We start from the raw sequence: 27,631 nt of genomic DNA, 5'->3' as shown, positions 1-27,631 counted from the left end.
ATGCACGCAGTCATAATTCATCCCACTGGCAGCTTGCAGGGGTCATCACAACATAAAGCGCCGCACAAATGAAACATTTTGTGATGCTGGAAGATGTGCATTAGAAACCAATTCCTTCAGAAGGACTGCTCTCTCTTCACTCCAGAGGGAACACCCATTTGTCTTGTGGTCAAAAGATAAGAACTGCTCACTGCTTTAAAATACAGGTGTATGGGCAGAGCAGGCAGAAATATAGCAGGTATTTAATCACAGAGATAAGATAGGAGCCTTCACAAGAATAAACAAATGGCTTTATGAAAATTGTGATCTTAATCAATAAAAGCCTCTAAATTGGTCTGAAGCAGATCTAATACAGTGGCACAGTGGTGGAGTAGCAATGAAAAAATATAAAAGATATGGTCTGTGTATAACTTAACACCAATCTTTTTGACTGGTATATTGTCAAATTTTACTTAATTTTACTAAACTATCTAGTTTTGTAAAATTTTTTAAAGGTGTGCTGCTAAACAATTCACACAAACCCAACCCAATAAAATGAGAAAATGCAACAATTTTACCTTTCGGTGAAATGTTGGTGAATTCATACTTTTTTAAATTTGTACGAGAACACAGTAAAAAGTATTGCTGAAGGTCCACCCCTAAACCTAATCGTCAGTGAGACATAAGCAGATTGTACAAAAAATACAAATGAGATTATAATTTCATATGAATTCAGCACAAACTCACCACAATGTAAAATAGTTACGAATTTCCATAAGAGTGTGTTGAGAGTATGTCCTAAACAGGTAGGACAATTAAATAACACTTAATTTAGCCATTGTATATCTTCCAGTACAACATATGCAAATGATTAGTGATTATAATGATTTAGTCAGGGTAGACTCTAATCACTATGTAATTTTACAGCCATGAAAACAGCACTGTGAGGGACTAAAACTCAATTTGTTCAGTAGTTTGTGCTGGGTTTACCTTGGAAATGTTGGAAATATGTCATGCCATTAAAAGATCATAATTTAAATAAATATTTCAGCATTTATTATAAATACTTACATTTATATTTTCCCTTTTAAAAATCATATATACTTCAACAACAACAATATCAGAAGCTCAAGCTATGATTTGTCTCGTTATACATTACATCACCCCATTACCTCATCTCAATAACAGAATAGCATAATAAAACAAACCAGAACAGAACATCCACTTCATTACCTAAACATATTTACAATTAATGCTTCTGTCAGGAGCTTCACTGTTTGTGCGTCACCTTTCCCTATCATTACAGGGGAAATTAAAGCCTCTGTGGCATGTGTAGTGGAGGAGAGAGGCACTGAATGCTGAAAAGCAAGCATTTTTCTCCTTGAGAGAAAATTATATGTTTGCCGCTTCTCTCTTGTTGGAAAAAAGCCTGAGTATTTAGGGTTTAGATCTCAATTTTATTTCCAGTCTCCATTGTACTTTATAAGGTGCAGTGTGATCATGATAATAATGTGTTAGATTTTCAAATGAAGATGCTCAAGGGGGTGGAAAAAAAATGAGAAAAATACAAGACTCGGGGCTTGTACAAAGTACTGATTTTATGGTAATATTAGAAACCTCCAATAAAAAAAAGGTCTGAATTTCTCATAAAGTGCATATTGAACCGTGCCATTCCAGCTCATTATAATAAATGTTTCTAAGCATTGCAGTCTAATTATGTATTTATGTCCGCAGGCAGGATTCAATAAAAAGAGAGAGGGCAAGACTTCATACACTAAACAGATGTAAACACGCTATCTCAGCCACCCACATCTAAATCTTACGGGGGTGTGGTTTGATAGATTCACAGTAAGCTCTCTTATTCGTCTTCACTGTGCTATTGCTTTGATAATGCTGTATTTTGGGCCTAAGTCCAACTCCGAGAAACATCTCTGCAATTATATATGAATACATCATGTAAGCCAGGACAATGTACAATCAGTTAGTCAATTTTGCAAAATAAACCCCAACAATGTGATCAAAACATACACTATAAAAAAGTAGATAAATAATAGATAAATAAATAAAAATCCTCTGAGGTCATTTTCACTCCAGTCGATAACTAAGACGTGAGATGCCATCTGGATTTGTATGAAACAGAAAGTGAGTCTGCAGTGTGATACTAGAAACAAGAAAGTATCACTGGTTATGAGCTACATATGAATGTGCAGACACATTTACTGTTGTTCAGCCAATTTTCACAGACAAAATCTAGTCATTTCAAAAGAAACTACTCGATCAGGAATTTTGTGTAAGAGTAAAATTCTGATTTGACCGGTTGACCACCACAAGCTTGCTTGGTTTGAAAGTTACTTCAAGATCTGTGCTTTATACATCACTACACTATTGTCAACCTTTTTGTCTAATTTCACACTAATGTGGCCGCACCTTGCATCTATGATTTTTCCCGACATTGCACACTGTGATATAGCTACAGCACCATCATGGGGTGGATATACTGAATATTTGATATATTTGCAAAGTTTTGTGACAATCAACTTGTAACTGAATATACCTGATGAAAAACAATGTTGAACATTTACCCCGAGAAGCCTTGGACATTGCTTACTGGGCACAGGAACATAGATCCCTAATCGAAAAAGAAATATAATTGCTACTGTGGTCCTATTATAAATTTTTCTTTCTATGTTTTTTTCTTACCCATTCTGAAAAGAGAAAATAATAAGCCAGTGAAAAGGATATTTGTCTTACTGATATACCAGCATTAAACAACACATCCACAAGCCAATCTGATTGTGAGCTTAGTCAACCCTGACAACACCCTGCTGCCAACCACAGTCTGGTTGTGTTTTGGTTATGCTGTCACGAAGACTCAGTTTCTAAACCGAAGAAATGTCACAAACATTCAGAGCTGGTGACACCACTCATTCACATCATAGCTCAATATGATCTATTACATTAAAACAATGCCATTCATGATGAAAAGCACTCAGCCACTTCATAAATGTGATGTCTCTCAGTCAGGTTTGATTTACAGTTGGCTATAGATTAAACATTTCCAAAGACTGGAAGTGAATTAGCTATTGATCCCTCACTGGGCTGGGTCACATATAGTGCTCGAACTGTGAAGTTTTAACTGGTGGAAGAAATCTAATTACTGTATCCTATTAAGGTTAAGAAAGGTAATGATGTAGATGAGTTTCTTCAGATTTCAACCGACGTGTGCTCTTGCAGGCTTTCATGATATGACAGGCATTTTGTTCTTCCTGTTTTTATGTGCCTCGTATTTGGACGCCTCACAAAAGGAGAATTTAAACTGGCTGCTGTCCAAACTAAACAGACTGGAGACACCGCACTACTACCTGACAGCCAAGGTACCACCTGTTTGTCACGGCCAGCACACATACTCCCACCCCTTTCATCCTCTCGTTCTCTCTCTTTTCCTCTCTATCTCTCGCCGAGCTTTTGGCGTGCATTCTGGATGGGCATCTTGGAGCATCTGTGCCTGCCTGAGGCACTGGACTGTGGTAGATGTGGGTCAGAGCTGTAAATCCTGTGTGGTCTTGTACCAAACAGCCATTGTAACTTCAGGAGACGAAGCAAAGCTAGATGCCAAGCGTTGCTGATGGATCGCAGGAGCCGCCTGCAAAATAATAAGTCAATAATGAAGGTCATAAGTCAACTTAATGGTTTGTCTCGTGCTTGGCCCCCCCTTTCAGAAATGAAATCCACAGCGGAGGCATCCAAGTGAGGAAATTCCAGTTCATTACCGCCACCTCCTGGTCATTTTTAGACACTTTACTGATATAATAATACACATGCATGTCTCATAGTCGCACTTTTACCCCATGAAAAACATAAGATAAAGTGGCTTCCTCAATTGCCAAAACTAGTAATCCAGAAGCACTGGATCTCTATTTGAGCTTTTATGGGTGCACTTGGCATAATAAAAAGTGAGGGCTGTGAGAAAAGAGAACGTGGAGAGCCTGCAGTTGAAACAGTATCTCACGCTGAGGAGCTTTGAGGGCCGAGGGCTGTTAAATGAGGAGGGAGATAATGAGAGAGAGGCAGCAGCATGGTAATCAGCAGGCCTCAATTTCCTCACTGATGCTCCAGATTAGCCCAGCCTCACAGGCTCCCTTAGGCATGTTTCATCTTCTCTCTTGCCTCAGAGAACACTTTGGATGAAAGGCAGAGCTTCTCCATCCAGTCTGCTGATGAACCCATGCTGAGGCCACTGCGCAACACGCTGCTGATAATCAAGAGGTTTTTTTTCTCTTCTCAATTCATTATCTTTTCCATTGCTCTCTGGTTCATTAGCCACACTTTATGCTCAAAAATAATTGTGTATGTAGCGTGTTCCCTGTGTTTTATGTCTTCAAATACACACCATTGATTTTAACTTCTACAGTTTCCACAGTCTTACTAAAAGCAGATGAAAACCAGGTTTTATTACTGTTTGTGTCCTTGAAGGATCTATGTTGAATATGATCAACCACAAGTTGGCAGGCATCTTCAATCAAAATACTGGCAATTAACAATAAACATATTTTATTTTACTGTTTAAAGCTTTGAGGTTGGTAAAAAAAAGTCATGCTTTTGAAAGATTTCCCGTGTGCTTGCCAAGGTTGAATTTATCTGATCAGAAAACTACATTAAAAACAGAAATATTGAGTAATATTGTTTAATTACTTGTCTATTTTAATATATATTTAAATATATTTTATTCCTGCGATGTCAAAGCCGAATCATTACTCCAGTCTTAGTGTCACATGATCCTTCAGAAATCATTATGATTTGCTGAGTTCTTATTATCATCAATGTTGAAAATTGTACTGCTTAATATTTTGTGGAAACCGTGATATATTTTCAGGATTGTTTGATGAATAGAACGTTCAAAGAACAACATTTACTTGAAATAGAAATCTTTTTTATCACTATGAATGTCTTTATTGTGACTTTTTAAAATCAATTTAATGTATCAGTATTAGTAAAGTATTAATTTCTTCCTAAAAAAAACTGACTTCAAACTTTTAATAATAAATAATAAATAAAATATTTTTATATTTTGATAAGCTGTGACATTATACTTGAAGTTTGTTGATGGAAAATGACTTTTACGTCGATCAAGGAAATTGAACATTTGGATCCCCCTTGTGGCCTTTTGTGTAATAAATATTACTATTCTGGAAAAAAAAAATTAAACGCGCGTTCTCAAGTGCAGAAATCTACTGGTTGTTGATAATCACTTTTAGTTTGGTTTTAAACAATTTTTCTAACCTGGAGGCATTATGAAGCAGCAAACTGATCTATGTGCCCTGAGAGGTGGATGTAAGGCATGCAAAAAAAAAAATAAAAAATAACTAAATAACTAAATAAATAAATAATTGTTTTGAATGTGGCCAGGGATGTGTGACAGTGACATGATTTTGACCACAGCAAACAGCAGTAATTCGTCTCTGCCATAAAGCTATTGTTGAGCAATAATTTTAAACACAACCCTCAGGATCCCTGAATTGTTACATATTAACAATATTTAGGAAATATAAATTATGTAAATGGATTACTTGTACCAGGAATTTTGTACCATATTAGCCCTGGACCATATTAGTAAACATTAACTGAACTTTTGTTTGCTAAAAAGGGATTGAACTGGAAGCAAATTCATGTTATAACTATCATGATAAGATACATAAACTGAATGGCATTTATGAACACGTTTATGAATACTGATTTGCTCTGTGCTCTTGTCTCTGCTCACAGGTGGTGATATTCAGTGCCAGAGGAGGTTGCCCTGGATACAGACAAAATAATCTCTGCATGCTTGCCTGCAAAGCACTATGGGACACTTCATGTTTCTTGTCCCTCTGTCTGTTAATATGACCTGAAGTGTGGAGAGCTCTGTCTGGTATGCCTTAGATGGCTGCGATGGTGCAGACATGACAAATCAGAAAATACTGAACAGGAGAATAGAGTCCTTCAGATGGTTTTCGGTGGGAGTCGGGAGTGTGATTGAGAGAAATCATTTGTCATAGCCAGAAAACCTCTGTGAGGGCTGTGCCAAGAATGACCGTCTGGGATTGTCTACCTTTGTACTTTCTCCTTTTAACACCAATCAAATAAACGTTTGTAAACGAGAGCTTAGTATGGCTCAGAAATACACGGCACAAAAACACCCCCTTCTTTTGTTTCGTATCAAAGCAGTGCTGCTGGTGACAGGTTCAAAGATTTGAAGTTCAGTTCTCTGATGTGTTTTTTTAAACCATGAGTAGGCTGTTTTTGAGTTGTCTATTGTAGTCTGGTGGCCTGAACTATGTACTGTAAATGAACAGAGCTGCAATACAAGAAGAGCTATCGACTCCTTGCCATTCACACTGCACTGGTAATTATGACAGAAATTAAAGGGGCTCGGGTAAAGACCCTATTCTCTATGTTGCACATGATAAATAATTAAATTAATTCAGTATAATTGAATACAGTAACTATATCCTGCATAAATGTGTATCTGTAAATATTTTTAGCGTTAATAAGAAAAAACAATATGTAAACACAAATTCCATAACATCAATATATGAAATTAAATTCATTTTATATCAGTCCGTTTCTTTGTTTGAGGTCGACCTTAAATTCAATGCAACCCATGAGATATATTTATCGTCATAACAAAATCCTTCAGTGGGTTCCCTCTAATCGTGCACTATCCTGCAAGTGTTGACTCAGTAGTTTCCATTCATCCCACAGCATCACACTACAGAGGGTGTACGTCACCTGCACCCAAAGCACACCCTATTCAGCAAAGTGGTGTGCTTTTAAATTACTGGGAACCATTTGCCTGATAAAAGAAAATAAACAAGGAATTGTAGGCCTAATTGTTCTGTGTATGATTGGTTGCGTTTTTTTTTTTTTTTTTTTTTTTTTTGAGTGAGATCATTGGATTGAACTTGAAATAGCCCACCTGTATGATGCACTTAGTTCCCTTACAAAAATGATAGTAAAAGTGTAAAAAAAAACGTGTGTGTTTTTGGCATATTGATTCGTATAACCAAAGTTTTACAAGTAGGTACCATGTTTAAACTATGGCTAGTGTAGCGGAACCATAGTTAATTTGTGGTTACCGTGGTTTAACTACACCAAGGTTTTTTTTTTTTTTTTTTTTTGTAGTGAAACCATGGTTACATTTCCGATGAAGACTGAAAGTTAATCATCTCCGCGCGTTCACTACGGCGCTCCCTAGACCCCTAGAGGAGGTTACTATAGCAACACGCTACTGACGCGCTTTTCCTTGGGAAAAGCCTAACATTTGGCAACACAAGATAACCTGTTGTAATTACCTATAGTTTTAAATATACCAAACATCTAAATCGACCGTTCGCGAAATGTGCGCGTGGTACAAGACGAACACACGTAGACGACGTAGAAGCCAGTGAATAATCTGCACACTGCTCGTAAATAGCAGGCAATCCATGACACAGTATCGCTCCTCGGGGCGCGCTCTAATAGAGTTGGGACACCCAGCCCTTCCCTTGAGATCTGTGCAGCGGCGACGGCACTCATCCTGCACACCACGATCAAGTGAGCAAAAGACGCGACTCGTAAACCTGGTGCGAGCGACAACTGAGCGTTGGATGCGGAGATCTCCGTCGCGCTAGGATGCGGTAACCGCTGCAGGCGGCGCTTGCGCTTCGATGGAGCTGGGTTTGAGAGAACCGGTGGAGCAGACACGGGGATTATTACTTTAGCCAGAGGGGCAGAGGTTTAATACTTCCTGGATTAACTCTGCCGTAATCGGCGCGGGCTGCAGTGGAGCAACGCCGGTGCGCCCGTTTAAACGCGTTTCTTAACATAGACCGAGGGGGACTCTGACAGGTGAACGAGGCTATATATCAAGATTTAACCGTTTTTTATTTACCTCAACCCATAAATCCTCAAAGTGGTTTTCTCTGAAGAAGTAGGCTACTGTGTTTTGGGAGGTGGGATGGTCTGCCTGCTCTGACTCTCGAGGACAGATCTGCCCCGCATTCACCGAGAGCTGGTTCATATGGGCGAAGCGAGGAGTCGGTCCCCTTCGTGTTGGACATGGGCTCGCTGTCAAGATAACGGGGTGTCCGATCCAGAGCGGGAGAAACGATGGGCCGAGCTGTTCGATCAGCTGGATCTAAATAAAGATGGGAGGATCGATGTGAATGAGCTGCGCTCCGGACTGACCGCCTGGGGGATCAGTGAGGTGGACGAGGTGCGTCGCTTTCTTTGGGAAGTTGATCGCTGTTCACCATAAACATGTTCATTTCTGGGAGATGAGCTGTAAGGTGCGGCGGATTGCAAATATGAAACCCAAACATATCAGGTCTAATTTTTGGTAAGACCACCCCTTACGAAAATTAACCATAGTTTTACTACAAAAAAAAAAACAAAAAAAAAACTTTATTATTGTTAGATCATGGTAACCACAAATTAACCATGATCTTGCTACACTAACCATATAGTTTAACCATGGTATTTGTACTAAAATGCGCCAAAGACATGGTTACTAAACTTTTACTATAATAAAACCATGGTTAATTTTCACATCATGAACTTATAAAGCGTGTGGTTTTTGTACTGCTTACTCTTAGCAAGATGAAACTCACCCCAGTCGTGTCTGCGACCAAGGACAAATGATCCTGTGTAATTTATTTAAGAGTTAGACTTCTCTTTCCACTCTGCAATAGTGACAAACCTCCAGACTAAAAAAAAGTCTAATTTCGTTGCTTGTGAAGGGAGTCTGGGGTGAGATGTGACTTCAGTGGTCTAACCCAGTGCTTTGCACTGAAAACTGGATATAACTTCTGACATCACAAAATATATCATCGTATATATCACCAATATATTAAATTAATCACATTACAGCAATATATTTACAAAAAACAAGCTGCTTTGTCATTATTATTCTAAGGGGCCTCACTTCGGAAATTGTGTTGGACTCCAGGGCCTTCGAGTCAAAAAGTTTGAGAACCACTGGTTTAGCCAAACTCCATCCTTCACTATACATGTGTAATTATTTTAAATCTGCTTTTATAACTTATTTTGTGAGCGTGTTAATTAAGGTTAAATTAACATCTCTCAGGAGGTTCTTTTGTTAATGTCATACAATAATGCGGTCACACTTTATTTGAAGGTCTAATTCTTACTATTAACAAACCTTTAACTACGACTTTTTCCTCAGTAAACTCCTAATTTGCTCCAAATCAATCACTAATAAAAAGCTTAGGGATGTCGAATGTGGTCATGCAGAATATGTGCTTTCATAAAAACAAATAAACAACAGTGAGAATTGGTCTCTATACTAAAGTGTTACCAGTAATGTTATAATACATCTCTATACTAAAGTGTTACCAGTAATGTTTTTATACAAGTTTAAGTTCAAGTATTATGCTATAGCTGCCCAGATGCAGAGAGTTGCAATTGTAACACTTGTAGCTCTACTGGACTGCATAGAACATTGCACAGAATAAAACATGCACACTGTCTGTTATGTTTTTAGAGATTATTAGCATATACAGTATAACAATTATTTGTGGTTGTAAATTTGATCCACATAGTAAAATTGATTAGTGAAATCCCCTGCTATTTTAGAAAGTGATGTCACAGGTGCTGCAATCATAAACTGCAGAAATAAATCTGCACCACTGGTTTAAACTACAGTGGAGGACTGTAAGTGCTACTGAGGAACTGCAAGTGTACTTGATCTGCAGTTTTTTGTATAGTCTGTATATTTGTACTAGTTCCACTAAATAATCTTTACAAATCTGCAGTAAAGCCTCATATAGTATGATGATTGAGACCTTATCTAATTCTATGCATTATTCTATAATGCAATTTAACAGACATTTTTATTTAACTTGCAGCATGTTAGCACACGAAAAAACAAACAAACAAACAAAAAAACAGTTTAACGACATTTACATTTTTAGTCATGTTGTAAACATACTCCTTCCTGCAGAAGCAACTTACAAGACTTACTTCAGCAGGTAGCTAAGGATGAAACCATGAAAGTGCCATTATGAACGTAACTTGGAGACTTAAAACAACATTATGTGACAGTGGTATGTCTGTGCAGTTGGGTTGTGTGACTGTTAGTCATGTGCTGTGATGCAAGAGGAGAGATTAGCTCTAGTTCACAATGTGTTTGCGATTGGAGTCGCCAGACTGCTGGCAGGGCTTTGCACACAAACAGAAACCTTGCATCTGTAAGCTTAGAGCAATGCCTTCTCTCTCTCCGTTTTGTTTTCTGTTAGTCTCTCTTTGTTCCTCATTCTACACAGGCATGGCTACAGTTAAATAAAGTGCACATATAACTCCTCCAGCCCTCACATTCGTGCCCTTAAACGTGCACTTTTCACTTCCTCCACCCCTTAGATTGTACGTGTGAGTGACACCAATCATGACGGCCAGCTGGACTTTGAGGAGTTCACACAGTATCTGCGCATGCACGAAAAAGAGCTCAGACTCATGTTCCGCAGCCTGGACCGCAACAACGATGGTCTGGATGATCTTTTCACAAATTATAATCTTACAACTGTAACTTCAACCTCACAATAGTTCCTGGAAAATGCATATTTCCAATTTGCATGATTGCTTTTAAAGTGTTTGTGAGAGTCATCAGAACCTTTGTGGTTCTCTGTTTTGTAGTGTGTGTCATACTATCATTCAGTTTAGGGTCAAGCAGCTTTCTTTTGTTAGAGAAATTAATATTTTTATTGAGCAAGGATGCATTGAAGTGATCAAGAAGGACGGTAGAGACATTTATAATTTTATAATGTTACAAAATGACTTCTATTTGATAATAAATGCTGTTCTTTTGAACCTTTTTATTCATCATTGAAACCCCAAAAAGATTATACTGTTTCCCACAAAAATATTAAGCAGCACAACTGTTTGTAACATTGATAGATTTCTAGAGGATAATGTGACATGAATAAGGACTGAAGTAATGATGCTGAAAATTCAGCTTTGCATCACAGGAATAAATTACATTCAAAATATATTCAAGTAGAAAACAGTTGTTTCAAATAGTAATAATATTTTACAATGTTTACGTTCAGTAAATGCAACCATGGTGAGCATAAGAGACGTCTGTCAAAAACATTCAAAAACTTAGTGACCCTAAACTTTTGAACAATAGTGTATCCTTTGCTGCCCATGTACAGAATAAGCATTGGAGTATTTTATGATTTTAGGTCACATAGATGTTGGAGAAATTCAGCTCTCCTTGCGCAGCCTTGGAGTGAATGTATCCACAGAGCAAGCCTCCAGAATCCTGCAGAGGTAAGAGCACTTCAGCTTTTCACAAAACACTGTGTTTTTTCATTTTTTAGTGCTTAATCAATGTCATATACACACTTACCTCCCACTCTGGCTGTGCTTTCAAAGGAGTTTGAGATGTTGCTGTGAAGCACCCACATGTTGAGTCACACATATAGTTTCAATGGGCATAGAAAACGCTTGTTTTAACTATTTTATGTTCTCTTTGTGTGCCAGCATAGACAGAGATGGCACTATGACCATTGACTGGAACGAGTGGCGGGACCACTTCCTGTTTAACCCCTTGCACAACATGGAGGACATCGCCCACTACTGGAAACACTCTCTGGTCTACTTCCAGCTCTTTTCAGAAATTAGATTGTAGGCCTGATATTCATAGCAATTTAGGAATGTAAACTTTAGCTGTCCTTTGAGTCTAAAATGTATGCGTTTCAGATGTTGGACATTGGAGAACATCACACTGCCCCATAAGATCTCACAGAAAAAGAGCCGCTCACATGTGTTGGTGTGGAGACAGCTAGTGGCCGGGGCAATGGCAGGAGCCGTATCACGAACGGGAACTGCTCCTCTCGACCGTCTTAAGGTTATTCTTCAGGTTCGGTCAACTCTTAAAAGTATTTGATTGAAGATTTATTGTTTCAATCAGTTATTGTTGTATCAAATAAACTCAACAGAAATAAATAAATCTTACGTTTGCAGTTCTGTTGCGTAAAGTACAATACTCATAATTGAAAGTGGATTTTTCAACAGGTCCGTGGCTCCAGTGGTATGAGTTTGTTTGGTGGCTTGCGGGGAATGGTGCAGGAAGGAGGACTGAGGTCCCTTTGGAGAGGCAACGGCATCAATGTCCTCAAAATTGCACCAGAGTCAGCTATCAAATTCATGGCTTATGAGCAGGTAAACAAACCAGAATCCAGTAGCCACTCTGTTTTTAACTAGGCCTGAGTGGCAGACTGTCTAATGCAAGTTAACTATAATAAATGTCTTGTGTAGATCAAATGGCTGATCAGAGGCAGTAAGGAGGGTGGCTCTCTAAGAGTTCAGGAACGCTTCATTGCTGGATCACTGGCAGGAGCTACAGCTCAGACTATCATCTACCCCATGGAGGTGAGAGAGGAAGAGGAAGTGAGAGACTTTTTAGCTCTATATAATGTAACAACTCATACCACTTATTCCATTCATACTGTAAAGCGAAAACTGGCTTTCTAAAAGCCCATTAGAAATTCCTGAGGGAATCCTTGGCAGATTAGCCTTCTGGGTTGGCCTACAAATTGACGTCATTACTAAATAGCTCTATAAAGATAAGACCTGAAGAATTCAGTCGCCTTAGTTTTGTACTTATCGTCTTTTTTATCATAAGCACTTCTACAGATATTGTATAAAGTAGATGGATATAAACAGAAAGATCTGTTTATATCCAGATCTTTTGCAGTTTCTGTTCATCAAAAAACAAAAAAATAAAAATAAAAAAATAAATCATGGTATCGACAAAAATATTAAATATTTTTATTATTATTTTTAACATTGATAAAAAGAAATATTTCTGAAGGATCATGTGACACTGAAAACTGGAGTAATAACTGCTGAAAATTCAGCTTTGTATCACAGGAATAAATTGCATTTTTAAAACATAGAAAACAGTTATTTTAAATTGTGATTTTATTTCACAATATTAATGTTTTTACTGTATTTTTGATCTAATAAATGCAGCCTTAATGAGCACAAGAGACTTCATTAAAAAAAATAAAAAAAATAAATGAAAATCAAACGGAATCCCAACTTATAGAATGGTAGTGTAGACATAATATAGTATAACAGATATGTCCAAGTGCATTATGTTGATTATTACAGAAAATATTTTTTAACTTGTGTTTTGCATTTTTATGGGTAAAAAATAGGTTGAGTAAGACACTTACAATAGCAAGGTAATAAATAATAATAAAAATAATAATAATAAAAGCATAACTACAATACAATACAATACTACAATGCATAATGTTGATGTCTAGAAAGATGATTTGGATTATCAAATGAAATCTTGTATTGGACCTGGAACATTCCTTTAGTGATCTTGCTCATATAATGCCTGGCTGTAGAAGTATCTGTTATCTCAAGTAATGCTCATAGCTGCTAACGTAGAGTACAAACACCAGAGAGTCAAGTAACAGGGGAAGTTATTTAACAAAAGTTGTTCCTAATTGCTGTTTGCCTGTTAACACACATTGTTCTAAATGCACAAAAAAAGAGTCAAAAATGAACTGGGCCTGCTTGACAAATACACATACAAATTGTCTTTCTATTCCTGGTAGGTTTAAATTCAGAAAACCAGCTTCTTTTCTGGCTTCTAATATGTATTTAATGAGGCAGATCAGCATCACATTTTGGAGGCCAAGTCCTGCATTTATTTATGCTGGAAGGAGCTGCTGCAGCTTGAAGTTACCAGTGACCTCCAAACGTACAGTATATTGCTCTATACTCTTAATTTTTTTTTTTTATCTTTATTTTGTTACTCTATTCCTCCTTACTTACCAGGTGTTGAAGACGCGTCTGACCCTGCGGAAGACAGGACAATATTCTGGCATGGCAGACTGTGCCAAACAGATACTGTGTAAAGAAGGAGTGCGCACGTTCTACAAAGGCTATGTGCCCAACACACTTGGCATCATCCCGTATGCTGGCATTGATCTGGCTGTGTATGAGGTAGGCTGTGTGTGTATTTTAACACATTTAAATGTTTGTGGATCCCTGCTGTCACTGTCAAGCTGTGGGAATTCATCATTCTCAGTTGCTATGGTTGGTTAAATGAGATGTTATGTATTTATGTTGTTGTGTTCTATGGTCTCCTACAACTCACAGATCTTTTCAGGTAAATCTGTTAACCCCATTTCATTCTTTCCCATGTGGTAAAAAAAGCTATCATTTTATTTGGCCAAGGATACATTGAATTGATTAAAAGTGAACGTTAATACAGTTATAATGTTACAAAATATTTATATTTTAAATAAATGATGTTTTTAACATTCTGTTCATTATAAAATCCTAAAAAAAGTACCATGGTTTTCACAAAAATATTAAGCAGCGCAAGGCAGCAAATTAGAACGAATTTTTGAAGGATCATGTGACACTGAATTCAATGAAATGAAATAAATTAAAGTATACTAAAGTAATATACTTAATATACTAAAGTACATTATTGTAAAATATACAAAAAAGGAAAAAGTAATAATATAAAATAGTAATAATAGTTCACAATATTGTTTCTTTTTTATTTGTATTTATTAAATTTTTTACCAAAGTAATACAGCCTTGGTTATCATAAGAGACTTCTTTTGAAAACACTGAAAAATATTACTGACCCCTTTTGAAAGATGGTATATACTGTACACAGCATGACTTCTGTCAAATTGCATATATATTTGTGTAGATCTTCACTTCAAATGCCAGAATATATTACAAAAAAAAATCTTATTTTAAAATACATTTTGAGTAAATACAAAATGCATTTTTAAAAGGAAAGATATATATATCTTACAGATGTTTGTGTGTGTGTGTGTGTGTGTGTGTGTGTGTGTGTGTGTGTGTGTGTTCTGGACAATATAAATATTTTTAGATTGAAAATATTTTCTTAAAAATTGCCAAAAATATGAGGAACTATAGTTAACTAAAACGTATAGAAAATAAATGTATGCAAATATGGTATAACATCTATATTAAAACATTTTTTTTTTGTATATTTGGAAAAATATTAAAAAATCTATCTATATTGCTCTTTTCTGTCTGTTTTATTGACAGACTCTAAAGAACGCTTGGCTACAGCGGTACTGCATGGACTCGGCTGATCCTGGCGTCCTGGTGCTTCTTGGATGTGGCACTGTGTCCAGCACCTGTGGGCAGCTGGCTAGTTACCCGCTGGCTTTAATCCGCACACGCATGCAGGCTCAGGGTGAGCGAGACGAAACAGATTCACAGAATACTTATTATGTATCATTCTGCTTATTTTCTGATCCTTTAAGAAGCACAATATGTTCACAACAATGAAAACACACACACAAAAATGATATTATAACCTCACTCCTTCTTCCTTTCTTCCTAAAAGCCTCAGCAGATGGCACTCCTCAGCTGTCAATGGTTGGCCAGTTCAAGCACATTGTGTCCCATGAAGGCGTTCCTGGACTTTACCGTGGCATTGCCCCCAATTTCCTCAAAGTCATTCCTGCTGTTAGCATCTCTTATGTGGTTTATGAGCATATGAAGAAAGCACTGGGAGTGGGATCTTAAACTAAGACAGAATCAGAGTGAAAAAGAAAAAGAGAACCTGTATTAAAAAGAGGACGATGAAGCTTCTGAACCTCGTAAAAAGAGCCTTTGGGAGGCACAGAGGACCCCTAGAGAACAGAGTAAGGAAGACGTAGTCAATGAATGACCTAAAAACCTCTACATTGTACGCAATCACATTCCCATGGCAATTTATATTTTAATAGGATGGAAAGATAATTTTGGGCTGAGGTTGTGTTCTGGCAGCTCGGAAATTTCAGGTTTACTGTATTACATCTATTTACCTGCAGTTCCACATAAACAACTTCTTATCTGCAAAGGTGAACACCTTCATTTTGCAAGGAATATAATGTTATTTCTGTGGTGATAAATGTGGGGTAATTGTGTAAAGAAAGATACCTAAAGACAGGGAGTGATGGTGACATGTTGGGCCTATTGCAGTATTTGTAGGAGGATTAACAAAGGTGTTTTATTATTATTTTTTTTTATGATAACCAAAGTGTCCCTCCTAAAAGTGACCAAAATGTTGAAGAAGATGTTTTAATGTACACATGGGAATGGGATATTTTAAATAGCCTCTTCTGGCTGATGTTTGATGATTTATAAAGCATGTTTCAGCAGGGATTTACACTGTTTTACAGCTCATGTATTTTTGTAAAGGTCAGTGAGAGGTAAGCGTGTTATTTGCTACACTTTAACGATCAAAGGATTTGCACTCTTCAAATGATTGTTGAATTCATATCTTAAACTGACTTGTGATGGTCTTTTATGACATCTCTGCTGCTTTGCTACTTATTTACAGTTTTAGTCTTTTCAGATATTCCAGTCTTCATTGTTAAAGTGTAGAGTGAAACACAGGATTTAGTGTTAAAATGAAGTAAATGGTATAAAAAACTACCTTGAACAACTTGCAAATGGGGCAACAACAAGGGTTTTAGATCGAAAGGGGAGTTTATTATATTAAATTTGGATACTTTGTGTTTATTAAGGAATGTGCTGTGGTGAATGCTAAAAAAATGTGTCTGAAAGTGATTTTTTAATCTATACACGAGGGGCTTTTGAGCCACAGGTAGTGCATGACGTCAGTGATTTAAGTGGTTTGGCAATATGCATGTTTTATGTGTTTCGAAAGCTCTAATCCGTATAAGAAATATGCAAAGCACGGTTATATTTAAAGCTGACAAGAAATGTGTGTTTAACATAAATCATGACTGCTGTTACCCGACTCTGTTTATCAGAAACATATTATACTTTTTTTTTCTTTTTTTTTTCTCAAATAATTGAACTGGTTAGTTGCATCTAATGCAGATTTAGTTGACACTGAATATAAAAATGCCTGCCTTTAATTTTGAATATGAAATATGATTTTTAATATAAATACTGTTTGAATGTAGTTATTTGAGATATGTATTTATAGCCTATCTTAGAAAAATAAACACCTCAAAATATTAACTGAATTAACTTAAATTACTTTTATTTCTTTAATGCATGAATGCATTCAATTAAAATAATTTGTGTGCCTTGACATGCTGTATTCACTTTATAAGATGTGCATGCTGTTTTTATTGAGGCAATGCTTTCTTTAAATATAACAGAGAATAAATAAATTTAAGGCTATTAATGATAAAAAGAAAATTGCAATCTTTGAATCTTGGGTTGCCAAAAAAAAAACAAGAAAAAAAAAAAAAGAACTTTGATTTATCTTACTGGTTTTCTCACATCAGACTTGTTTTTAATAAAGCATTAAACATGCTGAGCTTTAAAGTTAAAATGTGGTTCTAAAAAAAAAAAAAAAAAAAAAAAAAAAAAAAAAACATAAAATTTTACTTATATTTGACTTTATCTAAACCAATATTTGTTATCAGATAATGTCATCACAATCAAAAGGCTATTAAAACAGATAACACTGATTAAATAATGCCAATAAACAACAGTGAGGTCAACTCTGAACTATATATTTATGTTTTATATCCTTCCTATTTTGTTAAAGGGTGACTAAGCGATGAGAAGGAAAGTGAAATAAGGATTAACGTGCAGTTATGCAGAATTATAAATGAATGAATGAATGACTGAATTAAGTAAATTATTTTGTTGTTGTTGTTTTGTTTTTAACCATTGCTATCATTTAAAGACCAACCAGATTCCAAGTTGTGCACCTCCTGTCCAGATGGAGGCGGTATTCCTTGTGATGCGTTGTCAGTGCGTGGAAAAAGCCGTCGTCATGTCCTTTTTACTCCATTTTAGTTTTGCTAATGTTTTGGTAGGCGTCGGTGTGCTGTTCGCGGAATAAGCTGGTAAATAAATCATGGGGAGAAAAAAGAAGAAGCAGTTGAAGCCCTGGTGTTGGTATCCTTCTTTAAAAGCGATCGTACCGTTGTTTAATATTGTTCGAATTGTTTAGTAGTAGGGAATGCCCACTTCCTGTTTACGCATTGCTAATGTATTGTTTCTCTGATATGAAGGCCGCGTCTCAGCATACTGAGCTGTCTCTCTGTACATCATAGAACCGTTCGAAAGCGTGTGTTCTGTTTGAACGTTCGCGAAGAGAACACCTAACGTCACTTAATGAATCAGATTTAAGTAAAAATTATTTGATTGTCTCTCTATAGATGTGGATTAGTTTTACGCTTCCACTAACAAAATAGACCACTATGTTGGCAGCGTTAAACAAGAAAATATCCAGTAACGTTAGTTAAAAAAAAAAAACTAAAAATAAAGAAATTTCTCACTCAATAACTCACTGATTTTTTTTTCTCTGCAGAACTAGGATTCCCAATGTCTTTTTAAACACATCATAATTTTTAAAAGAAATTGACGTAAAATAATAACGTTTTGTTATTTCGTAAAAATGTAATGAATAAACTTCATGAGCATTTTATTGAATATACAAATTTCTCTGAAGTTTGTCTCCGTTAGAAGTTGTGATTGTGGAAAAAAAAAAATCTTATTCTTAATCCTTGTTCAGCAAATCAGTAAAAAATAGAAATGTCATGGGGCCTTTGGATATTTTGGGGCAGGGCGGGGGGAGTTTGAGAACCACCTTACTAGGGTTTATTCTATATAGTAAAAGAAATGTGTAAAAACTAGTTTTAAGTTTTAAGCATCCTTATGCTGACAGTGTTGTTCATTTCTGTCCCTTCTGCTGTTCTTGGTGTTTTGTTATGATTTTTTTCTTGTTTATATGACTTTAACTGCAAACTCAGGTATTGCAACAGGGATTTTGATGATGAAAAGATTCTCATTCAACATCAGAAGGCCAAGCACTTTAAGTGTCATATATGTCACAAGAAGTTATATACTGGTCCTGGTCTGGCCATCCACTGCATGCAGGTATGTAGTAATTTTATATACTGTGTGTGTGTGCATGTATATAAGTTTTATTTTCCGTATGTTCAAATCTGTTTTTGTTTGATTTATTTAGTTCACAAAGAAACCATTGACGGTGTCCCTAATGCAATACCGGGAAGGATTGACATAGAGTTGGAGATTTATGGAATGGAGGGTATTCCAGAGAAAGACATGGAGGAGAGGAGACGGGTGCTTGAACAAAAAACACAGGGTAGAACATTTAATTTCCTGTTTACTCATCTGGGCTGCGTTTCCTAAAAGCACCATAAGCTTTAGTATATCATAGACCCATTGAAACCAGTGGAGCTATGATCAACTTAGACTTACAATGGTTTTGGGAAACGCAGCCCTGTTCTTTTTGTAGCCCAAGGAAACCCATAGTTACTGTATTCTCCTTTTTTTTTGGAAACAGAAAATCAGAAGAAAAAACAGCAAGACGACTCAGATGATGATGATGATGATGAAGAGGCTGGTCCCTCCTTCCAGCAGCCAGCAGCAGCCGTACAGCCTCAGGCAGCCTATGCCCCTATGACCCAGCCAGGAATGACCCCTGTCCCAGCGCCAGGGATGCCACCTGGAAGCTACTCAGGTGTGCTTTCTAATAATACAAAACACACCGTTTAAGATGTTATGCAGAGTATGCTTATTATGTGTCTCTTAAATGGTTTCTCTCAAAGGAATGCCCCCAATGATGCCTGGTATCCCCCCGATGATGCCAGGGATGCCTCCTGTCATGCCCGGGATGCCTCCAGGGTAAATGTTAATAGAATTGGAATAGTTAATGTTTTGTGATTAATCCATGCTTATTGCATTAAAAATGTCCTTCCGGTTGTTTTTAACTAATAGCATGATGCCAATGAGAGGGATGATGCCACCTGCACATGGAATGCCCCCAATGATGCCAGGCATGCCACCAGGTGCCGGAACCTTCCATCTCATTACATATATTTATTTATTTATCTTTCTTTAATATTTGTTCATAATTCTGTCATTGTTTTGCTCAGGAATACCTCCTCCCATGGGACATCACCCTGGCATGCCCCACATGGCTCAGGCCCCTCCAACCACCACCCGGCCGGCTGTGCCTGCCACAACAGTGCCCACGCCACAGCCAAGTGTCTCCAAGCCACTGTTTCCCAGTGCAGGACAGGTACGATGCCCTTTCTCCACACATTAAACAGCTTAGTATATGAACTTTTTGCCACTAAGAATTTGCTAGTAAATATCACAAATAACAAAGAAAAGGCAAGCATCACATTGAATTAAATGTTACACTAAATTAAATGTTACAACATAAACCTCAAACATAAAATAAGATAAATAAACCAAAAAAAACAAAGAAAAGATATTAAAAAATTTAAATAAAACTAAGTATGAAAATGTTTGAATAAGACTGTCTCCTCAAATAGATTCAGAATACATGAATGCATAAGTGCCATAATGTACATGTTCACCAGAGCCCTTTCATAATAAGATCTCTGTTTACATGCGTGTTACTTGTTATGAACATGTATGTTTAATTATGTCTTATGATCTCGTCAATGGAGGAGAATATGTACTAAATATTTGCTAAAGCTAAGCTTTACTGACATATTTTTCAGCTTTCCTTTTACGTATGTCAGTAAAGCAGAAACAATGGTTATGCTCTCAGTAGCTCTGGTGACATTATAGCATAGCAAGTTTTGTCTTTTAATACATAAATGCACATGAAATGTAAATAGCAGATTGAAAACATTAGTGTTCAAGTAAAAAGAACATTCAGAATCAGAAATTAGACTGATTAGAATTAATGCATGTAAAGAAACCTATTGTTGTCACTTCGTGCCACTGACATTGATGCTTTCAGGGTTGCAGATGTGGTCCTAATACAGAGGTTTTAAGTTCAAATGATCTAAGAGCTGCTTGTGAAGTGCTGTTTTATCACCAGAGATTAGCCATTGGTTTCCCACAAGTGTATTCATTATTATATTGTTAAGTCATTGAATTTCTGATGCATATATAAAGTGTTGCTTTTACATTACATTTACATTTATGCATTTAGCAGACGCTTTTATCCAAAGCGACTTACAGTGCATTTAGGCTAACATTTTTTACCTAACACGTGTTCCCTGGGAATCAAACCCACAACCTTTTGCACTGTTAACGCAATCCTCTACCACTGAGCCACCTTTTATTTACATTTAAAAAATAAAATTGATATCGATTATTATTTATGTTGGACCAATGAAAATGTTGGCAGACAAAAAAAGAAAAGGAAAAACTGAACTACTATCCTGACTGGACCAGCAGTTAAAAACCTCTGTTTAACCCTCTGAAGACCTATAAAGACCCATGAAACCAGCTTATGAAAACTGAATCATGGGCTGTATTAATGGATGAACTTTTAACACTTGAGGATCCATTAAAAAAACCTTAGAGCTGGTAGTTTGAGAGCATCATTATAAACAAACTGAGGTTCAGTGTTAAGTGTGTTGATGATCGTTTTGGTGAGCAGCAGTCATGTCCAGGGTCTTTATTGTGTGCTCTCTCTTCATACTGCAGATGGGGACTCGAGCTCCAAGCACAAGCTCAGGCTCCTCCAGTCTGGACAGTTTGTCAGCATCCTCTAAACCGCTGTCCCAAGTATGCAGTAGCTTGCTGACTCGGTGAAAGAGCTGCTTCATAAAACTATTGATGGCATGTAACAGCAGACAGACCTCAGACTGCCTCCTAGAGTAATTGACTGTGCTCTAGAGGACATCTGTAGTGCTTCGAAATAGATTGATTTCATCTGAGGCTGAGAAATGACAGTCTGCTTAATTATCTCAGTCTGTTTCTCTCTCCATTAGTTTTTGGTTGTGTAAAACCCACCTTCATAATCACGTTGTCACTGTATGTAGGCCCTTGATCGTGATCCACCTAAAGTCTAACAAACCTAGCTTTGTTGGGGATGCACTGATGTCAAAATTATAATTCTGATCAGACTAAATGTTAAAAAAAAGCTAATAACTGAAATCAATAGTTTTTATGTATGTGAATTTACATCCCACTATTAGAATGTACTACATTTAATATATAGTGTTATGAAAGTATTAGTGTTTTTAAATGTTGACTTTAAGTGAGTATTGGACAGCACTGGTAATAATTTGTATGCACGATTAACTGATTCATTATTTCTAGATAAAGTAAATAACAAAACATCAAATCAAGTGTTATATTGGCCAGAATTAGTTGAATTACTGAGTGTGTCTAATTGGTCTCTCTCTGCAGGTCCAGCAGGTTGGTTCTGGTGTAGCGGTGAACTCCTCTGCACCACCTTCTGCTGCTCCCAAACCAACATTCCCAGCTTACACCCAGTCCTCCGCCGCTGCTGCGGCCAACACCAGCAGCACTGTGGCCAAACTGGGCACCCCAGTCACAAGTAAGCCTGCCACCCTCACCACCACCAGTGCAACCAGTAAGTTGATCCACCCTGATGAAGATATATCACTGGTAAGTGAACATGTTTCTGTGATCTTAACCCTATCCATAAAAAAAATATCAGCTCAGCAACGGAACATTCCATCATTTCATAAAACAAAAGCACCATTATTACAAACCCACAACTTCCGACTGTCACTTTTCTTCTGCGGAACATAAATTTGAATAATTTAGTCAATGCCACTAAACCAACACTAGATCACACTGACGTCACAAAATCTTTTGTTCCACAGAAGAAATAAAGCAAGCAAAGAAGCCCATATTTATGTCTTACCAGCTTGTGTGTTTTGTGTTATGTGTTTGACAGGAGGAGTTGCGAGCACAGCTGCCTCGCTACCAGTGTAAAGTCCCCAGTGCAGGACAGGCCCACGTGACTTCCCCACCAGTTGCACCGATGGGGGGCGTGTTGCCCCCTCAGCAGGGCATTCCTGCACAGCAGCCAGGTGTTAGGCATCCCATGCAAGGTAGAGTGCATTTGAGGGCTTTCAGATTGTTGGAATGCCCCCTGTATTTCAAAATAAGAGAGGACATGTCTTGTTACACTACTGTTTATAAATTTGGGGGCAGTGAGATTTTTAACACTTTCATTCAGCAAGGAGAATCCTGAAAAAAGACCATTTCCATTCAACTATTAAACAGCACAACTGTTATCAACATAAGAAATGTTTCTTGAGCAGCAAATCAGCATATTAATGATTTCTGAACAGTGTTAATTTCGTTGATGAATTATTTTAGTCATAAGTAAGCAGCGCTTCAGACTGCTTCAGTGCAGGTTGTAATCAATGAATAGTGCACATTTATGCCTAGCTAAGAGTCATGGTGTATTTCAAGCTTTTTTCATGTTCATTATTGATATTTTGGGTATATTCAGGTGCATCTCAATAAATTAGAATGTTGTGGAAAAGTTCATTTATTTCAGTAATTCAACTCAAATTGTGAAACTTGTGTATTAAATAAATTCAAAGCACACAGACTGAAGTAGTTTACGTCTTTGGTTCTTTTAATTGTGTAATGATTTTGGCTCACATTTAACAAAAACCCACCAATTCACTATCTCAACAAATTAGAATATGGTGACATGCGAATCAGCTAATCAACTCAAAACACCTGCAAAGGTTTCCTGAGCCTTCAAAATGGTCTCTCAGTTTGGTTCACTAGGCTACACAATCACAGGGAAGAATGCTGATCTGACAGTTGTCCCAGAAGACAATCATTGACACCCTTCACAAGGAGGGTAAGCCACAAACATTCATTGCAATAGAAGCTGGCTGTTCACAGAGTGCTGTATCCAAGCATGTTAACAGAAGGATGAGTGGAAGGAAAAAGTGTGGAAGAAAAAGATGCACAACCAACCGCACAGAGAACCGCCTTATGAGGATTGTCAAGCAAAATCGATTCAAGAATTTGAGTGAACTTCACAAGGAATGGATTGAGGCTGGGGTCAAGGCATCAAGAGCCACCACACACAGACGTCTCAAGGAATTTGGCTACAGTTGTGGTATTCCTCTTGTTAAGCCACTCCTGAACCACAGACAACGTCAGAGGCCTCTTACCTGGGCTAAGGAGAAGAAGAACTGGACTGTTGCCCAGTGGTCCAAAGTCCTCTTTTCAGAAGAGAGCAAGTTTTGTATTTCATTTGGAAACCAAGGTCCTAGAGTCTGGAGGAAGGGTGGAGAAGCTCATAGCCCAAGTTGCTTGAAGTCCAGTGTTAAGTTTCCACAGTTTGTGATGATTTGGGGTGCAATGTCATCTGCTGGTGTTTGGTCCATTGTGTTTTTTGAAAACCAAAGTCACTGCACCCGTGTTTACCAAGAAACTTTGGAGAACTTCATGCTTCCATCTGCTGACCAGCTTTTTGAAGATGCTGATTTCATTTTCCAGCAGGATTTGGCACCTGCCCACACTGCCAAAAGCAAACTGATCACCTCCATTCCACGCCGAATTGAGGCAGTAATTAAAGCAAAAGGAGCCCCTACCAAGTATTGAGTACATGTACAGTAACATGAAAATACTTTCCAGAAAGCCAACAATTCACTAAAAATGCTTTTTTTTTTTTTTTTTGTCTTGTGAAGTATTCTCATTTGTTGAGATTGGTGGGTTTTTGTTAAATGTGAGCCAAAATCATCACAATTAAAAGAACCAAAGACTTAAACTACTTCTTCAACTGACATTAAATTTATGTAATACATAAGTTTCACAATTTGAGTTGAATTACTGAAATAATTTCAGTTTTCCACAACATTCTAATTTGAGATGCACCTGTAAATTGTATTTAATTTAACTGAATTGCCATTTATACATCTAAACTTGTTTCATTTAGTTTGAGCTTTAGCTTAACCTGATGCACTAAAATAACCAAAACAGAAATAAAAAAATAATAATGCATTACAGTTTAACTAAACCCTTTAGAATTAGTCGACTAAAGTTGTATGATATCGACCAAAACTAGACTAAAGCTAAAACAATTCAGATGGGTAAAATTTGACTAAAACTAAATGGCATTTTTATAAAAAGACTATGACTAAAACTAAATCAAATTTTGCTGTCAAAAAGAACAGTTTCTGGGGGATCATGTGACACTGAAGTCTGGAGTAATGATGCTGAAAATTCAGCTTTGCATCACATGAATAAATTATATTTTAAATATACTAAAATAGAAACCAGGTTTTTTTTTAAATAGTAATAATCTTACTGTTGTTGCTATATTTTTGATCAAATAGACGCAGCTTTGATGAGCATAAGAGACTCCTGTCTTTCAAAAATAATGAAACCGTCTTACCAACCAACCAACTTTAGAACAGTAGTGTATATTAATGAAAAATAACAGCGAAAAAGAGAGAAAACCATCAGTTTCAAATGCAGCTAATCAATTTCCTCTCATGTAGGGCCATTCGGTGCTCCGCCGCAGGGAGTGCCTGGATACGTCCCAGGAGGAATGCCTCCTTACGGACAAGCCCCACCCATGGTCCCTCCCTACCAGGCCGCTCCCCCTCGGCCCGCCCTAGGCATGAGACCTCCTGTAATGTCTCCTGGAGGCCGATACTGAAGCGTCACCACTGGTCTTCATTAGGTTTGGTGATTCAACCATTTTGCCATCTAGTGGCGTGCTTTACAATCCAGATCAGTAACCGTAACCCTTCTTGCAATGAGGAGATGGAGTAAACAAACAGTGTAACGCATGGGACAATTTGATTTTACCAAGTCTATTATTTGGACCTACCCTTTGTTGCAGATCATACAGTCTGGCTTTTTTCTCATGTTTTGTTTAGGTTTTTAGAAGTGAAGTGTAGTAAATATGGTTCGTATTAATTTGAAGCGGCTGGAGTTTCGTACAGCACCTTTATCAAGGCAAGTCACTGTAAATATACTACTACTGTACTAAAAGTGTGAAGCCTTCGCAGCACCCTTAGGTGCTGTTGGACGTCCCGTCCCCAGCGTTGCTTGGTGAGGGCTTCAGATAGCAGTCAATGTTGGATTGATTTTTCTAAATCTGCTTGTCCACATTTACAGTGTTCTCTCTATAGGGCCAATAACAAAAGACCCCTGTGAATGCTGTCTGTACTGTTCCACTGTTAATTGTAATAAACTATTGAAATCTAACGGCTGTTTTTTTCATTAGCAAGTAAAGGACAACCTCACAAGGTTTGTACTACAAATGCTCAACGTGATGGCTGTTTATTTGTATGAAAGCTGTGTGATTGCAGTGTTTGTGGATGAGAGGGGAACTGAAGCATTTGCATTTCCTTTCATATACAAGTTTGGATTTAAAGGGGTCAAATCATGAGGGATCAAGTTTTCCTTGATCTTTTGAGATAAATGAGTTTACTACCATCATGTCAACTTGATTTAACCATTGCAACACAAAACGTCCTCCTCAGTCCAAAAAAGACCATCATCATAACATCTCACAATTTCATTGAACAACAGACAAACTAACAATATAAGAGTTTGTGCTGCAGCAGAAAGAGACTCGGTGATAAATGATCATGGAATAAACAAAGTATGACTAAAAATAACGTAGTGGACCCCTTTAAATTTTCAGCTTCTTATGCAAGGACATATGGCTGCCAGACGAAAAGAAAAACAACCATTCAGATAGCAGTTTCCTGAAAATCACAGTCTTGAGAGACTGAAATAAGGCTTGTGATCCTGAGAATCATTTATGTCCAGGCTGAGGCTCATTACTTGTGGTTTTCAGGAAGAGGCAGGTAAGAAGGTGACTGTAGTTCACTGTGGTTGTTGTCCTAAACTGAGGATTTCTCTTCTCCTTGTAGCGATGCCATGGGACTGGCTGAGGCAGAGTCTCAGTGTTGCCCTGCACAGGCTGAGGCAAGTCTCACATTTTCTCTCTTTCCTACCTGTAATCAAACTGCCGTTTCGAAACACCCACACCTTTACCTAAGAATAGCAGCACAAACACATATATCTGCTGGGATTAAACTGCACCTTTTACACACACAAACCTGCAGTTAAACTGCACCTTTTACACACACAAACCTGCAGAGTAGGAGCTGCTCCAGCCAGCCACCAGGCCCAGGGTGTTTCCGCCCCATGTGGACGAGGGCTTGGTGTTGGTCAGGCCTGGAGGTGGCCGTGTGGGAGCCGTCGTGTTTCGGGGTCCTTGTGGGACTTTCCAAAGCTCGTGAGAGAGAGAAGCCTGGGTGTGCGAGATGGGCCCCGAAGACCAAGTGGACTTCATGTCAGACAGCTTTCCTGTAGATCAGAGATATAAATGTGTGAAAAAGGGCAGAGGAGGAAACACTAAAAGAGTATCCCAACTGACATCTTATCTCCTGTTTCTAATTCTGTGCGCCCCAGAATTAGTCAAACAAGTGGTGAAAGGTGTTCTCACTGCAGTCACAGTCACTGGGGTGCCACCGCAAACAGGAAAAAGTGGGCAAAGGGCCATGTGTTACACTGGAAGAGTTTATTTCTCACAAATTAAAGAATGCCTTCTCACCACTTCCACCTCACAAATATCACATATAGCCAGTGACCATGCTGTACAAAGGGACAGTGTGTGACTAATAGCACTGAGGGGATGTACAGATGAATGTAGGCGGGACAGAGCTCTCTACGGGGGACAGGACCACATTTGGCCCCGTTTACTCCTGGTATTAACATGCGTTTTTCATCGATCCGATCACAAGTGGACAACGCTAAATACAAGTGTAAACTGGGTGTAAAATGTTTTGAACTTGTCCACTTTCCACCACATCCAGAGTTGGTCAAAAATGCATTTGATCAGATTGCTGTTGTAGTGTAGACG

At 37.7% G+C, this 27,631-nt stretch overlaps 2 protein-coding genes and 1 pseudogene across 7 annotated transcripts in view; 2 read left to right on the top strand and 1 right to left on the bottom strand.

Annotated features, from left to right (window-relative positions):
* Positions 1-7,187: 7,187 nt before the first annotated feature.
* LOC109084198 lies at positions 7,188-17,000 on the top strand (annotated as a pseudogene).
* A 748-nt stretch (positions 17,001-17,748) lies between these two features.
* LOC109084190 (BUB3-interacting and GLEBS motif-containing protein ZNF207) lies at positions 17,749-25,962 on the top strand. Of its 3 annotated transcripts, XM_019098882.2 has the most exons (12): positions 17,749-17,901; positions 18,759-18,885; positions 18,976-19,114; positions 19,316-19,492; positions 19,581-19,656; positions 19,750-19,820; positions 19,908-20,053; positions 21,445-21,525; positions 22,153-22,374; positions 22,670-22,826; positions 25,248-25,432; positions 25,632-25,962. In XM_019098882.2, the coding sequence occupies exons 1-11, from the start codon at positions 17,861-17,863 to the stop codon at positions 25,406-25,408; spliced, it is 1,398 nt and encodes a 465-aa protein (XP_018954427.2). In that variant the 5' UTR covers positions 17,749-17,860; the 3' UTR covers positions 25,409-25,432; positions 25,632-25,962. The 3 variants fall into 3 exon arrangements, with proteins under 3 accessions (XP_018954427.2, XP_018954425.2, XP_018954428.2); XM_019098880.2 differs by having other exon boundaries at positions 25,248-25,962; XM_019098883.2 differs by lacking the exon at positions 21,445-21,525 and having other exon boundaries at positions 25,248-25,962.
* A 773-nt stretch (positions 25,963-26,735) lies between these two features.
* The window catches only part of LOC109061217 (trinucleotide repeat-containing gene 6C protein-like), a 69,245-nt gene continuing 68,349 nt past the window's right edge, over positions 26,736-27,631 (bottom strand). For 2 of the 4 annotated variants that reach the window (XM_042719999.1, XM_042720003.1), the window contains 2 exons: positions 26,860-27,075; positions 26,736-26,825 (listed from right to left, as the gene is read on the bottom strand). In XM_042719999.1, the coding sequence (XP_042575933.1) occupies positions 26,812-26,825; positions 26,860-27,075 (230 nt within the window). In that variant the 3' untranslated portion in view covers positions 26,736-26,811. The remainder of the gene's footprint in view (positions 26,826-26,859; positions 27,076-27,631) is intronic. The other 2 variants (XM_042720001.1, XM_042720004.1) reach the window with 1 other exon arrangement.

The sequence above is a fragment of the Cyprinus carpio genome, chromosome B3 (genome assembly GCF_018340385.1).
Source record: "Cyprinus carpio isolate SPL01 chromosome B3, ASM1834038v1, whole genome shotgun sequence".
Classification (NCBI taxonomy): domain Eukaryota; kingdom Metazoa; phylum Chordata; class Actinopteri; order Cypriniformes; family Cyprinidae; genus Cyprinus; species Cyprinus carpio.
The sequence above is the reverse complement of the archived record's forward strand: the minus strand, read 5'-3'. Positions and strand labels throughout refer to the sequence as shown.